General features: G+C 44.4%; 2 protein-coding genes and 1 pseudogene across 11 annotated transcripts in view; 2 read left to right on the top strand and 1 right to left on the bottom strand.

Moving 5' to 3' along the window:
• LOC110064413 (bridge-like lipid transfer protein family member 2) overlaps window positions 1-16,244 on the top strand; it is a 257,542-nt gene that overhangs the window by 101,692 nt on the left and 139,606 nt on the right. For all 10 annotated transcript variants that reach the window (XR_016204073.1, XR_016204074.1, XM_089279154.1 and 7 more), the window contains 2 exons: window positions 7-136; window positions 622-733. Coding sequence is in view for 8 of the 10 variants with exons in the window: in XM_089279154.1 (XP_089135280.1) it covers window positions 7-136; window positions 622-733 (242 nt within the window). In the remaining 2 variants the exon portion in view is untranslated. The remainder of the gene's footprint in view (window positions 1-6; window positions 137-621; window positions 734-16,244) is intronic.
• Window positions 1,198-9,432, top strand: LOC149097318 (uncharacterized; annotated as a pseudogene).
• On the bottom strand, window positions 5,652-6,629 carry LOC149097319 (uncharacterized). Its single transcript, XM_089279159.1, has one exon. It carries the CDS (start codon window positions 6,612-6,614, stop codon window positions 5,652-5,654), a length of 963 nt encoding a protein of 320 aa, XP_089135285.1. The 5' UTR covers window positions 6,615-6,629.

Here is a 16,244-nt window from a genome sequence, read left to right as displayed (position 1 = left end):
TCACAGCGATGCTGAAAACAACCTCTGTGACAAGTTCGCACACTGATTCTTTATTCAATAAAGGAAACAAACCAATTGACTTTACCTGCAACATTTCATGGTTTAAACTGCAAATGCAAACATCACTCAAGACAAGGTATATACTCAATCTGATTTACTGACATGTTTATGTAAGGGCTGGTTATTATGATAGCAGAGTTTATATTGAAGTATGTAATAAATCTATAGTAAGTGAATCTTTGTTTAAGTTCTTCTGATTGACTGTGTTTAAATATTAATTTTGCTGTGAAATTGGCAAAATCACGAACACCAGAAATATTCATAGAACATTGTGTAGAAAGGAAAACCCAGTTAGGTATGAGAAAACTAAATGGCATAATTATTACAATAACAGTAATTAGTTTGTGGTTTTGAGGTTTGTCCTGAACCATTTTGTGATTGGACAGTACACAATCAACCTGTCAGAATTAAATCAAAGTGTTCACTTTTGACTCACGCAGTAATAATTATGATATACAGCTGTATTGTGTCATTTAAAGTTGAAAATATAAGAATATCAAAGAATACATGTAAGTTAACAAGCAAGTGGTGGTCCCTGTATTACTTCAACTTTTTCTACAGCTTTGGTGTAGAGTGCAGAAGTTGCTCATTGTCAATGGATCGCAAATCATTGGATGTGAAATCTGATCACACTGGTCTACTCTTTGATAATCTTTGTTTATTTAAATTTGAGGTGAGCTTTACTTTTTACTCTTGTAATTGACAAATTAATGTTGTATAGACCAACCCTCCCTGGCCTCAGAAAACAGTAATAAAATGATGACAATTTTATTGTCAGTGACTACTCCTTCCAAGTGTAATATTCATTTATTACCCTCGTGGTTCCCAAGACCCAAGAAGGTATAGTTACGGGTGACAGCAATATTGATTGCATGTAAATAAATTATTATTTATGCATTAGTTATGTAAATAAAGGCAAATCAAGACTTAAATAATTATTATTCAATTGAAGAAAACTTCATGAAAACCTATCTTATCTTAAATAAATGCATCCAGGTGCAAAAAACAAACAAACAGAAAACAATCCTTACTGGCCCATTATCATGGATGGTAGAGAGGCAACAATTCACACAACAAACAGGATGGAAGATTGTAAAAAGAGCTTATGGTAACTAAGTATGTTAAGTTTCCCTTGCTATTCCAGTAAAATGGCCATGTATTTAACATGGTCACTAATAATATTTGGGCACTTGGTTATGTGGGAGGCATGGTGGCCTCATGGTTAGTGCGCTCGTCTCCGAATCAACCAGTCCAGGTTTGAGTCCTGCCTGGGGACATTGCATTGTGTTCTTGGACAAGACACTTTACCCTCACAGTGCCTCTCTGAACCCAGGTGTATAAATGGGTACCGGCAAACTTAATGCTGGGGGTAACCCTGCGATGGACTAACATCCCATCCAGGGGGGAGTAGAAATTTTCCTAGTTACTTCATGCTACAGAAACCGGGATATGCTCTGGCCTACCTACTTGGTTTGACACTATTAGTGCAGCACCTTTATTGATCCATTAGAGGAAAAATGCTGGAAATCAACCATTATGCTGGCCACCATAATTGCAGAACCTGGAGATGCCATTAGATGATGTTCATAGACCTAAAGTATTTTTTATTTGCCTATGATATTCCTTAGCTGTTCCTGGCCTTTACTTTCTGTTATCACAATAGTTTTGGCATGTGTTGGCATGGTTTTGTCGATTTTTATTATGGTGACACAGTGCAGCAGATTTTTGTGTGGGATTTCCCACACTTTGTCAACGCCAGGGATATTCATTTATTTATTTGTCCACGAGAGCAAAGCGTTTGTCACATGGTTTCTACTTAGCGTAGTAGTATATAGGGGGTCAGACAAATACCATTTCACAGAGGGAGGAGTATTTCCCCATTTTGCAACCCCCAGCTTTTATTCCGAAGCTCGCAAGCTCGCTTTGGTTAAACCAGGGGGGTGCAAAACGGGGAAATGCTGAGTCCCTCTTTGAAACAGTATTTGTCTGACCCCCTATATACTACTTACGACAACGGGAGGGACGGAGGGAGGGCCACATATTAGAAACAAGCGAGCCAGCTGTTATACCACCCGAGCCGCAATGCCTTGAGCAACAAACAAGTGTGCGTGGCTGATGCAGGGCCAGAAAGAAAGCAGCGAACTTTCCGAGGCCATTCAAAACCTCCCTCCAGAGCTTCGCGAGAAAATTTACAAAGATTATGTCGCCGTAAAGCTTTGCCAGCGAGCCGATTTGGGCTGGGACAAGGTCCACGAGCATATTTCAAAACTGCCTTTCTGCCAACACATGCAGCAGATTGTACCAATGATAATTTGCACTGAATATCCGGACTGCTATTTCGAGGGTTGTTGTTTCCCCTGTTTCGAAAGGGAGGGAAATCTTCATAAAGCATCGCTAAGCCGGCCGATGGAGTTAATTCCTCTCATAGAAGCCGACCCAGAGTACAAGAATTTTTTAGAAGTATGCTCCTGGGATGGTTACAATTGGCACGAGTGGTTCCTTTTTGGCAGGGAGCGTTAGCGAAAAAAGGCGGCGACTAACCTTCGTTCGAAGCAAAAGTTTTGTTTTGAAATCTGCGAGTTGCGTGACATTTTTCTCAGAAAGACTGGAACCAAATATTTCCCAAGCCCTTGGACGAGCAGTACTGAAAAACATGGAGGACAACTCAAGATTTTTTTGTTTGGGCCGAAAATAACGAACCAGAACAGAATTTACCAAACAATACGCTCAGTCAACACGCTGTAAGTTATTTTTTCACCACAGAAGCTGCCGAAGTGAAGCGAGCAGGAGGAAACGAGAAAATAGCAAGATTTGATCGCAGCGTTCAATCGCTTGTGACATGTGATATTCCTTGAACAAGGGACTCAATCGAGCCGGTTTAAGTTTCCTCTGCTTCTCGCATGGCTTCAATGACTTGATATGTTATCTGTCTGACCTCTTTCTGCCAAACGGTGTAGAAAGCTCCGTGAAAATAAAGCAAATAGCGTGGAAAAGCACAATCATTTTGGCCTTCAGAAGTGCTGTTGGGATATAATTTATTCATCCAATCTCTAAATACAGCTCAAGTATGACATCATCTCGCCACCCAAAAGTGCATGCGTATGTGTGTATACTGTGAAATTTAGGCAAAGGACAGAGAAGCAACACCACAAGTGAAAGGGGAGGTGACTGGATCAATGTATATAGCTTGAAGAATTATACTCTTTACAGCAAGCAAATGAAGGTCCTTTCGGATGTGAGGGTGAGGCACGTACAGGTGCTTGTCAGGGGTATGGGGTGAGACCGTCCACGGTGACAACCCCAGGTGAACCCGCCCCGGCCCAGTGGAGACTGGGGGGTACTGAGAGGTCTTGCAAAACCTGTTGCGGAGAACCCTGGTAGCTCACCTTTTCATAAGGCTTCCCTTTCACATCAAACAGGGCTAATACATCTGACCTTTTGCATTGAACAGATTCCGTTCTGTGTCAATCAAATTACAACGAATAAAATATGTCGCTGGAGCTTTAATACCTTTTACGAATGTTATAACACCCAAATTTCGCCTAATATTAAACAAATTGGCTAAATCGCGATCAAGTTCAATCGGTTTTAACCCAAAATTTTTGATTACAAGCTGGCCAACAGGTTGATTTATTTCTGTTACAAGGTCATATTTATATTTTGCGAACAGCCCGTCTATTTTGTTTGCCAAGCTTTCTAAATTATAATGTCCTAGGGGTAATTTACTAACTGACAAAGCTCTATCTTTGTTTTTATCTCCCAAGGAGGCCGAACCTTCTTTTTTCAAAGTGTCCCAGCTGTTGAATAAACTTCAAGATATGAGTTTCATGAAATGCACTTTCGGTATCAGTTCGTCAAAAGATATTGTCGCGCCGTTCTCTTGCGTGACAATAGTGAGAACAACCATTTTTATATTTAACTAACAATAATTATGTTCAAATACAATGCCGAATCGGTGCGACGATATCAATCAAGATCCCGGGTTTGGTGACCCCAAGTTTTTGAAAAAAGATGCTGCGAAGAAAAAGGCGTGGACAAACTTTTTAAACCGCTTTCCAAAAGCGGACAAAAGCCGGTTCATTTCACAAGAAATGATCGACAAGAAAAAAATGTAACCGCAGAGGTGTTTTTCAAAGAAAGCGAAGGCTCATTTCAAAGCGTCTTCAGTTCAGACAGAAAATATTGGAGCGCCGAAATGAAAGAAGCGCTCGGTTTGGGAGACAGCGGGGATTTTCCTTACCAGCTGTCACCACTTGGTTGAAAAGTTTCTTTGCCAATCCCTGCGGTACCTTTCAATGGCAAAGCGCCAAGCTTGAAGAAAATATTCAACGCCGAAATCAAAATCTATGTCACGCCTGACCAATATTTCATGACAAAATTCCGAGAAATATTTCAAGAAACCAAACTCAGGCACACTTCTGGAACCGAATCAAAACACTGGTTAGGAGGGCCTGACATGAAATATTGGCTGCAACAGCTCAACTTTGCGGTTTTCTGCACAACACAGGGGTGCAGAGTTTCTCGCGAAATCTTTGAGAGCAGGATGAATCTCCCACCGCAGATAAGAGCTTTTTATATCTTCCACGTGTATTTCACGGTCAGGTGCATTTTGTACCAGCTAGGAGGAATTCAGAGCATAAGCGCTTTGCCCGAAGAGCCGATTTTCAACCAAATGAATAATCATTATGACGTTGCTTTGTACAAAAGGATATGCGGCGAGGTCGGCATAGACCTTTAAAGCGACTTTAGGTTTACTTCGGGTGCAAATAGTGGTTTGGGGGTGTTGTATGTTAAGCCTTAGGGGGAATTGCCAACAAAAACAGATTATAAGTATCCTGGGTGGAACAAGTTTAGCGATGATGGTGGAAAACTGATTAAGGGAACCTTTTTGAGTTTATACGGCCTGATCTTTTTGGACATCGGCAGTTCGACTGGTTTGCACCCAATGCCGCGAATGGCTTGACCCAGGCAGGCCTGGCAAGGATAAACCAGTCAATTGAGGCTTTCGTTTACTGCGTTCTGGGTGCGCAAGTCAACGTCCGCAGCAGTATTCTCGGTTCTGGTGGCCGGGCGAAAGAAGCCCAAAACGAGTTCCTGGTGCTGATGGAAAGTGCGATCACACAGCCCGACCTGGCCACGAGCGTGCAAAGGTACCAGCTCGCAGTGGATCAAGCGAAGGTCAGGCTCAAGCTCGCTATAGCCCCCATGGCCTGGCTTATGCCCGCGCAAATGATAATCAACACCGCAAGCACGGTTGGTTACAACAAGAAGCTAAAGCAGGCGGTCTCCGGGATGAAACTGGGTGAACAACGAGGTAAATCCAGACACAAAAAAAGCTGGGCTCAAACTAATGGTAGGCGGCCTGTCAAAAATTAACCCTCCCAATAGCCATCCGTCCAACCCGATACACAAAGCCGCAACAGCTGAATCAAGGAAATCATCTTCAAACAAAACTAAGCAAGCACAACCAACGGCGCAAAAAATAGAGCCAAAGGCTCCAGATAAAACACCGCAACACGAAATAAACAAAACAGCGGTAATTGTCGGTGTAGTTGGATTATCGGCTTTACTGTTCATGGCTTGGCAGTAAGTTAACGTCGCTTCTTAATATATTGTTCAAACAAACATGCCACTGTGGCAAGAATGAGCAGCCAGGTGTGCTCAGCCAGAAACCCGACGACTTGGCCGGCGGCTTTGAATAGAAAGCTCACAATCGAGCCAATAAGCCCGGGCTGCAGAGAACCAAGTTTCGCGGCAATATCTTTGAGGCCATTTCTCAAAGCTTTGCTGGTGGCTTTCAAACCTCTGGTGAGGGTCCCGATGACAGCTCCGATTGTGGTCCCAGCGGCGATAAGAATAGCAGTCAATGTCACGCCATATTTTTTGAAGATCTCTTTTACCCTTTCCAAGAGAGGCCGCCCCCTTTCCCTTTCCGCAATCTGAGTTTGCAAACCTGTGAGCTCCTCGTTTCTTTCTGCCACCCTCTCTCTTGCATCTTCTTTGTCGGAGGGCGAGGCATTCTCATCTTGGATGATTGCCTGGTCTTCCTCATTTTGGCGCTGCAGCTCGCTTTCCTGCTCTTTCAGGTCGTCCAAAGGTTTTTTTTGGTTGAGCCTTTCTTCCATGGTGTTTGTTTCACTTTCTTTTGGTGCGAGGCTGGCCCTGAGTCTGTCAACCTTGGGTTGTTCTTTTTCTCTGTTTATTGCTTTTTTTGTTAGCGAGTCCAATTCTTTTTTCTTGTTTTCAAGATAGCTTTGATAGTTCTTTTTCAGTTGTTTCAGCCTTCTGAGCTCTGCTTCACTTTCAAGATTCGAACCTTGTTCATCCTGAATGGCATCAATCTGAGCATTAGTTTGCTCGATTTTACGTCTCAGGACTTCCACTTCTTTCTTTTCTTCTTCTCTTTGTGAAGAGAGTGTTTCTGCCTGTTGTAGTTGGATCTCTGCCTCTCTTAAACTTTGGTGTTGTTCTCTGATTGTGTCGCGGTCTTCAGCTATAATTTCTTCAGCCTTCGGTCCAAGTTCATCTTTAAAGCTGTCTAAAAAATTTTTCATAACACCTGACTCATCATCTTTTAGAATCTTGTACTCACCCTTTCTAGACCCCACAGCAACAATTTTTCCCTCATTTTTTTCAGTGCTCTTCTAATTTTGATTTTTTCAAATTTTGCTTTAGGGTATTTGACTTTTATCGCATCCACAGCTTTTTTGAGTTTTTGCCGCAAATAGCTTTCTTTTTGAAGATCACTGATTGAAGGTGTTCTTTGAAGCAAAGGGGTTCCTTCCTGATAAGAAGTGTCAGGAAGGCCGGACTGCTCGTGCTGCATGGTATGCATTTCCGTTTGTTCACCCACGTGGTAGGGGATGGCAGGTTGGTAGGGAGTTGATGTCGTGCCTGGGTCAAAAGTTTGGGTTCTGTTAACCTCTTGTGTGTCATCGTCGTTGTCGAGCTGCTCGTCAAGGTACGGTTCTTTGTAACCAAATTCGCCGCGGTCTTCCGACATAGCAATATATTTCAAGCCTGTTATTTTTTCAATTAGAAAATAATCGCCGGTGTATTGATACACAATGGAAGTTCCAGATAACCTTTGCCCAACGTACAACGAAAAGACATTAAACGCTCCGAAGCCAACCCCGGGGATAAGCTGTATGTTTCCGTGCCCAAGCTGTACGAGAACAAGGTTCTGGTGCCGGGCTCGCTAGCGCTTCGCTTTCACATCGACATTTCTGGAGGGCACGCCAAAAACTTCCTTGTTCAGAACGTCACGTGGGCGCTCGTTGACAGGCAGGTCGTGAAGTTTGCAGGCACTATCCTGCAAGACACGGTTGACTAAGACCTTTTCCTTTCACAGGAAAAGCGAGATGGCATGCTTCTCGAAGGGATTCAGAGCGAGGATCTATGCAAGATCCGCTCAGGCATGGGAGACAAGAAAACGTCGGGTGTTGACACTGAAAACAAGCTGAACAAGGTATACGGAAGCAAGTACCAGATCAGGCTTGACCACCAGATTTTAACCAACCACGGTGTTTTCTACCCCCAGGCCTTTACAACGACCTCATGTTCGAAGTAAAACTTGCTGAAGCTAAACATGTGGTCAGGGGCTCCGACACAACCCAGCTGAAATACAAGCCGACAAACATCCAGTTTGAGTACGAAACGATCCGCAGCAAGACTCTGGCGGACGAGGCACAAAGCGTTTACACCAGCGCCAAAGAGTTTCCTTACGACCATGTGATGCATGACAAAGAGGTGTCTTTCAAAAAAGGCACTGACACAAGGATCAACATCAAAGTCAAAGCCCAAAGAAGATCACTAAAAGCCTTCCTCCTCCTGTGTGTAGAGCCGTATACTGTGGGCGACAGAGATTCAGAAAAATTCATCTTCCCGGATCTGACGAAAGTCAGCGTCACAGTCAACGGCTCGCCCAACAGGCTTTTCAACGATGGCATTGAAGGCAAGGACATGGGATGAGGCCCACCGCTTCTTCGTGAAAGAAAAAGATAAAACCGAGCACATGAATACGACAAAGGTTTACACCGGTGATAAGTTCGGGCTTGTGATTGACATGCGCTCCATGGCGGAGCAGTCGATGCATGGCAGCGGCACCCGCATTGTGAACAGTACAGACGGTATCCAGCTGGAAATTGAGCAGAAAGCTGAAGGCTCAGGCGACGTGAAATGCCATGTATTCGTAATCTCCGACTCCCAGTTCAATGTTATGGACAGACAGCTCGAATCTGTACAGTTTTAATATGGTTCCAAGCAAGATACCCTTCAACACTCTCATTGTGGGGCCGATGAATTCAGGAAAATCAAGGTTTGTGGTTGACCAGATCTACGGCCCCTTCCGCTTTAAGCTCGACTACATCGTGCTCATCTGCCCGACATTCGCGCACAACAAGACCTACCACAGAATTGGTATAAATGGTCCAAGAATGGATGTGATAGTATGCAAGCAGCACGAGGTGGAAATGTGGTTGAAGATCGTGATATGGCTTTTCGTGGACGCCAACACACTCATAATCCTAGACGACTGCGCAGCCTCCAAAGATGTGAAAGGGCATACAGGTGAGCTGCTGAATCTCGCCTTTTCTGCTCAGCATATGGGCATCAGGGTTTGGGTGCTGACCCAGAAGTTGACCGGCATAACATCTTCCTTCCGGGCGAACATTGAAACATTTTTCATTTCCTTTGAATACACATTTGTTTCAGAATGTCTACCGAACAATCTCAGAGCTCACCTCAGGTCGAGACCCGGGCAGCACCTGCAGTCGATGCCACACAGCAAGCGACAACTCCGACTGCAACCATGCAGCGCGTAAAAAATCCAAAGCGTGTGGCTGCTGAAAGAACACGGCTGGCACGCGAAAAAGAGAAGAAAGCAGCCGAGGCTTATCTCGCGGAAAATAAGGTGAATGCCGCCACAGCTGCCCCCCGAGCCAGCCCCGACTACAGAAGGCGAAAGCCCCAAGTGCAGCGGAGAAAAAAATAGCAGCGTCAGCACCACCCAATGCCTTGCTGTGACATGACGAGCTCAAGGCCTGAGCCCGCACGTGTTGAGCCAGAACCCGCTCACGCGACACAGCCAAAAGGATTTAAAAAAACAATTCAAACTTTTGAGTGCAAAGTATATCACGATGCCGAAAGTTCACGTTCCGCATTTTCTCTTCAATACAGCCGCAATTTTTGGTATAGGGCTTGTATGGTACGACTTCAACAAAAAGGTTTATGAAAGAGTATTTCATCTTCTCAAGATAATGATGTGTGAAACGGCCGAAGAAGAAAAGGAAAGAAGAATGAAAGAAAGAGAGAAAGAAACAAGAAGAAGAAAAATAGAAAAAGAAGAAAGAAGACTACAAGAAGAGATGAAAAGACTAGAAGAGAAGAAAAGGATAGAAGAAGAAGCCGCGGGAAAGACAGATTAATTTTGTTTTAAACTTTCGTTCTTTACTTATATCAAATGCACCATGTCCGACAACAAGCTTGTCAAGATTGTCATTGAGGCCACAACTCTCACAGGATTAGCTGCGGGCATCGGCTGGGCCGCAAAAAAGGTTGTGACAGAGAATTTCACTTCTGATCCCAGCAGCAGCGCGATGAATTACGTGAAGTTCACCGCCGTCATGGCGGGTAGCATTGCGTTCAAACAGTACCTCGAGGACCAAAAAATCCTTCCCACCAGCATCTGAAATTAATGATTTGAAAAAAAGACTCTGATATATGACACCATGGCGAGTATCGCAATTATGGTTGGCGGGGCTGTGGTAAATGCCGCTCTTTCATTGCGGGCAATTATCTGGCAAGGGCGCTTGGAGGTGGCGACAAAGCTGCCCTTGAAGAAAAAAAGTGCCACGACAAAGCTCTCAAGGCTTACAATGTGCCTTACGCCAAATACTCGCATGACCACACCAAACTTTTCGACTGGATTGCGACAAACGCGCAAGTAAAGGAGCAGGCCAAGCAGAACTTCACCAACACCGACTATGCCTTCAAACTCTACAACCAGGCGCATCCTGATGAACAGATGATACCCCCCAAGGAGCCCAAGTTCTCAGATTTCTATCAGCCAAGCAAGCAGGAGAAAAAGGGTGAACTCATGTTCATAGGCGCCGGGGCGCTCGCTGTGGGTTACGCGGCCTTCGGGTTCCTTTAAACTTTTTTACACATCCTTATAGTAAAGCGATGGAAGCCAAACTCGCAAAGATATACTACGGCCCTGGGGGCTACTGGAAAGGAATCGCCATGATAAAAAAATTAGCCGAGGCCACCAAGGTACCTGAAGAAACCGCAAAAAAGTGGCTGATCAGCAAGCGCTCTGGCAGATATACCTCCCCACGCCGAGGCGAATTCCTCCACCGAAATTCAGGCGGACCTCGTGGCCGCAAAGTTTACAAATACGCGCTGACCGTTGTCGATGTGGCCAGCCGCTACAAAGAGGCTGAACCCCTGACTTCGAAAAATTCTGATGAGGTCGCCCAGGCTTTTCAGAAGATTTACAAGCACTCGCCTCTGAAATGGCCTGAAATGCTGCAAGTTGACCCCGGGCACGAATTCATGGGCGTTGTCACAAAAGAGATGGAAAAGCACAAAACATATCCAGCGCGGGCGCGTTGACATTCACCGCGACCAGGCCATTGTTGAACGTTTCAACCGCACCCTGGCTGAGCGCTTGTTCGGGCACCAGTACACCGTTGAAATGCGACTCCCTGAGGGCAAGCGGTCCACCGCCTGGGTGAAAAGACTTCCAGAAGTTGTTTCGGCTTTGAACAACGAGGTCACAAGCCTTATCGGCAAGAAACCCGCCGACATTATCTCGTTCTGCTTCTTTGACATCCCCTTCGTGCTAAACTTCTTTTTTTCACTCTCCTTCGTCGGCGTAATAGCACTTCGAACAGAGCGCGATCATCCAAATTCTTGCTTCAGCTCTGGCCGGACAATGTCTTTGAGCCGCTGCACAAACTCCGCTCGCACCTTGTCCTGGATGTTTTTCTCGCATCTCTCCAGCTCTTTCATGAACTTGCGGACCAGCTTCGCGGGGTTTCTTTCACAGATATGGGTTGGCTCTCTTTCGAGAGTGTCGCCAACACTCACAGAGATGCACATGCGTGTTTCCTATCGTTAACGTTCCTGTTGGCTCTTTCCGATAGTTTTTGTCGCCATACGCCTCGAAATCATACAAAATAGCGTGTGGGTAAGTTTTCGTTTGTTTCCTCAGGGGTTCCCCCTTAAGAGGCCCAAGACCATGCCTCGATTACTTTGTAGCCGCGCTCCCGCAGAAATGCTGTACGGTTTAGAGTGTCTTGGTACAGTTGTTCGGGGGTTTTACCGTTACTGACAGGTCTTTGTTCTCGATTGCACGGGAAACATTTTGGGCATCCGTGGAAGGAGCAGCCATGGTATTGGAATACCGTCTTTGTTTCGTGGTTGTAGCCATCAACAGGCGATCTCTTCATTGTTCCACCTTCTCGCAGAAGCCATCTCTCGCCCCCATGCCCACGCATTGCGTGGTGGATGTGGATGCCCCGTTGCTTCGTTTCTCGCTCCAGCCACAGCAGCGCTTGTCTGGATGCTGTGCTATTTGGGTACATCACTCTCTCGAAAGCTGTCTGCGGGGCTTCCACTTTTGTCCACGGGCAATATATTACCGTTTTTCCCGCGCTGCAGGTTTGGTGATGGCGTTGTAGATGACAGGTTTTTGTGAATCTCTGCCCGCAATGGGTGCATGCATAGGTTTTCGCCAGCTTCGTGATCTCTAATCACGAAAGCATGGCCTCCGTAGACCCCTTCGTCAAAACGTTTTTCCGTTTGGGGTTCGGGTTCACTCTCAGGTGCCAAACCACTTCTCCGTCTGGAAGACGCTCAGGCTCGTAGGCCCGGATTCCAACCCAAGTTGAGACCAGCGTGCCCTCATTCAGATGGGCTTCCACCTTGTCCAGCTCATCAAGAGACGTTTTTGCAAAGTTTGCTGGAATGGTGTTGAGTTTGTAGAAACTCTGGGCAAGACTTCAGGCTTCTTTTGTGCAACGGTCTGTGCGCGCCCCTCGGTGCACAGCGATGCACCGCCATAGGCACAGGTTGACGTTATACGTGTCCAACGCCGCCATCGACCGGCTATGGGCAAGGTTGCGCAGCCAGTCAGGCAAAGGCCCTGTTCCCACCAAAGGCTGCCTGTCAATCATAACCTTCAGGTCAACGTTGAAAAAGGCTTCAAACGCCCACTTTGTGTTGGGCCTTTCAACTCTCTCAAGGTCAAGACGCAGTTCTTCCTGGCAGCTAAGCCATTTTTCCGCATCTTCCTGTTTGTTGAACCAAGCGGAGCCCTTGGGGTTTGAGTAGTACACAATCACCGTTTCATCCTCAATATTTCGCAACTGATACGCGAAAATGTGTCTCAGATAAAACGACGTGCTTACTTTTTCTCGTATCCTCGCCATAAATTTTGGACGGAGATTTCTCCCCAGACCTTCAATGAAGCGCCATTGAATGAAACGCTGGGCTGTACTCTCTTCCCCTTCATACTCTGCATCGTCGAATAGATCCAGAATCTCCTTCTGGTAGTCTGTAACTGTTCGGGTTTTCTGCACAGGGAAGGGGTCGTATTCCCTCAGAAGCCTTTGCGCTTTTCTCAACTTTCTTTGGCGCGGAGGAGGTCTTGGTTGGTAAGGCTTTGGAAGTAAGGGGTTTTGCAAACTCTTCTGCGTTTCCTGAGAAATTGGTTCATCCAGTACATTCTGGACAGCCTTTCTTGCCGCTGGCGCATTTTCTGAAAGTAATTTATCAAAATACTGCAACATTGCTGCAGAAGGCCGACTCCGCAGCCTCTACACAGCTCCGGCATTTTCATTCCTTTCTTCAGCTGGTAGTTGTGCTGCCCCCAATACACCCTGTAACAACGCTTCCCGCAGCTTTCTTTCCGGCCCCGCATCAGTCACACGCACTTGTTTGTTGCTCGAGACATCGTGGCTCGAGCGGTATAACAGCGGGCTCACTTGTTTCTAATATGTGGCCCTCCCTCCCTCCCGTTGTTGTAAGTAGTATATAGGGGGTCAGACAAATACTGTTTCAAAGAGGGACTCAGCATTTCCCCGTTTTGCACCCCCGTGGTTTAACCGAAGCGAGCTTGCGAGCTTCGGAATAAAAGCTGGGGGTTGCAAAATGGGGAAATACTCCTCCCTCTGCGAAACGGTATTTGTCTGACCCCCTATATACTACTGGCGTGTAGACTGGGTTCCACTTGCAAAAGGTTGAGTGTTTTTCAGCAGTGGCCATTAGATGTGTGATTACTCTTACCGGGTGTTGTTTTTTTGCAAATTTTAAGTTGTTTTTGAGATTCGTAGGGAGTCTTAGGCCTCAGGTCTAAGTGTTTCTCAGACAGTCGCTGCTGTATTTATTTTTGACGTGCCATTTATTATAAGGTGGGTAAGCATTTGGTTTCTGTATATGCGTGAAATTCTTGGATGAATAAAGAATAATCAATCAATCATAACAATCATACAAAGTTCCAGTTCTCAGACAGAACTTTCTGCGAATACATATTTAAATTATGTCACATTGAAATTCCTTTGATCAGCTTAAAATCCTGACAATTTCTGCGGAAAATGAATTCTAGTAAACATTGTATATGTTGCGATGCACAGTCTGCAACTGTCAGAATAAAATTTACACTTGATTGATTTCATTACTTTCAACTCCCATCTATTGCTAAAATCAGCATATTTATATCAACACCCGAAGTGTTACGGACAGATATAAGATAATGACAAAGCCCAGTATTTTCCTGTGTATATATGGTTAGCAAGTTAAGGTCCTCTTGACTGATAAACGATGATTTCTTGATATGTTGTGTGACGGTGCAGTTTCTGTAGACTCACAAGTTTACAAGGACTAAATATTTTCATTTGCCTTCAAACTTCACGCTAAATATTCTGGGGATGTTTGAGCACAAAAGCTAATTTCTAAAAGTATAATTTACATACACTTTTCTCAGCTGGAAGCACAAATATTAGCTGACATTTGTAATCGGAGCTGATTTATTGTGAACAAACTCCATGCAACCAGCGACCGATTCTAATATGTCGGCTGAGGAATAAAAGTAGACAATACTTCTATTACTGTTCCTTGGTTCAGGCTTACTCTTATGGCTTAAGAGTACTTTATCGAACAATTTCGACTGGATACAGATTGAATTTTTCATGAAGGGGAGACGGGGTGGGGGGGGGGAGCATCTGCATAAGAGCTAAGCCTAACTAATCTTTTTGTCTCAACTGGAACTAATCAACAAATCCCAGGACAAATGTAGCTAACGAAATAAAGCTGTTCCCACAGTAAACATTCCCTAGCCAACGCGATTCAAAAGTTGTGTTCATGAACATTAATTATCTCAGTTATGTAGCAGGTCATCTGGCATCCCTACGAAACAGGCCACGTTATTGTTGATTGCATGGTCCATAATCATAACCAAAACCTAAACTGTATCGTGTGCACTTGCTTTTCGATGATGTCATTTGTTTTCACCCCTGCTGCGAAAAACGAGCCTAACCTGCAAAATGTGTTTACTTCACAGACACTTTCAATGACCCCCCCCTTGACTTTTGTTTTTTGTTTTTTGCTGGGTTTTAATGTACTTTGTGAATTGTGAAACAATGGTTACACAGGATTTTGCCAAGGTAACAAAAATAGCACATGGAGGAAAACATTTTTCCTGTTCGGTTACATATTAATGACAAACAGAGAAACGTGATTTGCTCGTAATACCTTAGACGTCAAAACATCAATGCAACTGACCACATTAAATGTCAAGAGCGCTGTGTGTGATCTTTTTGATGTATCCATGGGTATTAACTATGGGAAATTTACCTCCGGAAATATTGGTCATACTCACTGGTAAAAGGGTCATTTACCACAGTAAAGAGTTCCGTGTAACTAATCGTTAAGGGAGTGAATTTCCTGGAAACTAAAGTCCAAACATGTTTCTCCTGTAATTGTTTTTTCATCTGCAGCCTGGGATCTTATAATCAGGACTCTACGGTATTGATAAATATTCACTATAAAGCTACAATTTCTCTGATTAACTGCGCGGCCATGGGCCGAGCGCGGTTCATGTTCTACCCTTGGTTTATTTTTTTTAATTTTTTTTTTGTTGGAGACCAGACGCAGATCTCCACTCCGCCAACTTTGAATTACGCAATCTGTAATGTTTACTCGCCAAACCTTGTTTCTTCAGGGTCAACAAAAATCTCAGATTACAAAATCACGCCGAACCTACACGTTGCAAAAAAATCTCTTCAAAACCCTGACATCGAAGCGATATATCACTTTAGCGTTAATAGCTACCACACATCGGCAGAAGGTAAATCTACTCCTTAACAATCCAGCTTTATCGTGTTAAAATTTCAGCGAAATCGAACAAAACCAGAATTAATTACAATTTTTTGTGACCTCACTCCCCAGACTTGACCTAACAAAGGAAGCCACGGTCGCCCATAGCAACCGAAAAACGTGAACATAACCAAGCCGATGTTTCGGCCAAACAACTCCAGAATTATCGCCTGAGAGCTTAAACGTGAATGGGAACATCTTTTTCAAACTTTTTTCAACTGATTTAGACGAAAGACTGGCCTCGGCGGGCTACAAAAAAGACCAAGAGAAAAAACAGAACAAGACAGCAGAACAAACCGATAATATTTCATCGCGTGGCTTTTGGCACGAAAACTAAAATACAGCTTACTTCTGGATAAATTCAGCCTTAGAAGCCAGCAACTGGTCCCAAATTACTTTCTGTATCCTTACAAATGTCCTGATTTCCATCTCCGAAATATTTTGCCCCAATTTTGAACAAATAAACATTTCGCCGCGACGACCGCCATTACGGTGGCTTGCATACTAAATTAGCTAAATTAACAAAATTCTCCCGAGGGGGGGATATGACAAATTTGGTGAGAATCAAAAATAACGCCAATTTTCTGTCACGTTTTCAATCTGTGGTCACTGGAGTGACCAAAATCGATACATCGGTCGGGATAGGGTTTTTTTTATATGACTTGTGTGACTACTTTGCTAGCCCTTTACTCGTGGAAAACACCAATTAAATTTAATAATGACTTTTAAGAAAGAAAGCTGTTGTTAATAGTGTTATTATTGTGTCGTTCATATCGTTCATGCCCATACATATCCCGAGGAAAGTT

The sequence above is a fragment of the Orbicella faveolata genome, unplaced genomic scaffold (genome assembly GCF_042242905.1).
Source record: "Orbicella faveolata isolate gen_17 unplaced genomic scaffold, um_ofav_v1 contig_47, whole genome shotgun sequence".
NCBI lineage: Eukaryota > Metazoa > Cnidaria > Anthozoa > Scleractinia > Merulinidae > Orbicella > Orbicella faveolata.
This window is presented reverse-complemented; position numbering and strand designations above follow the sequence as displayed.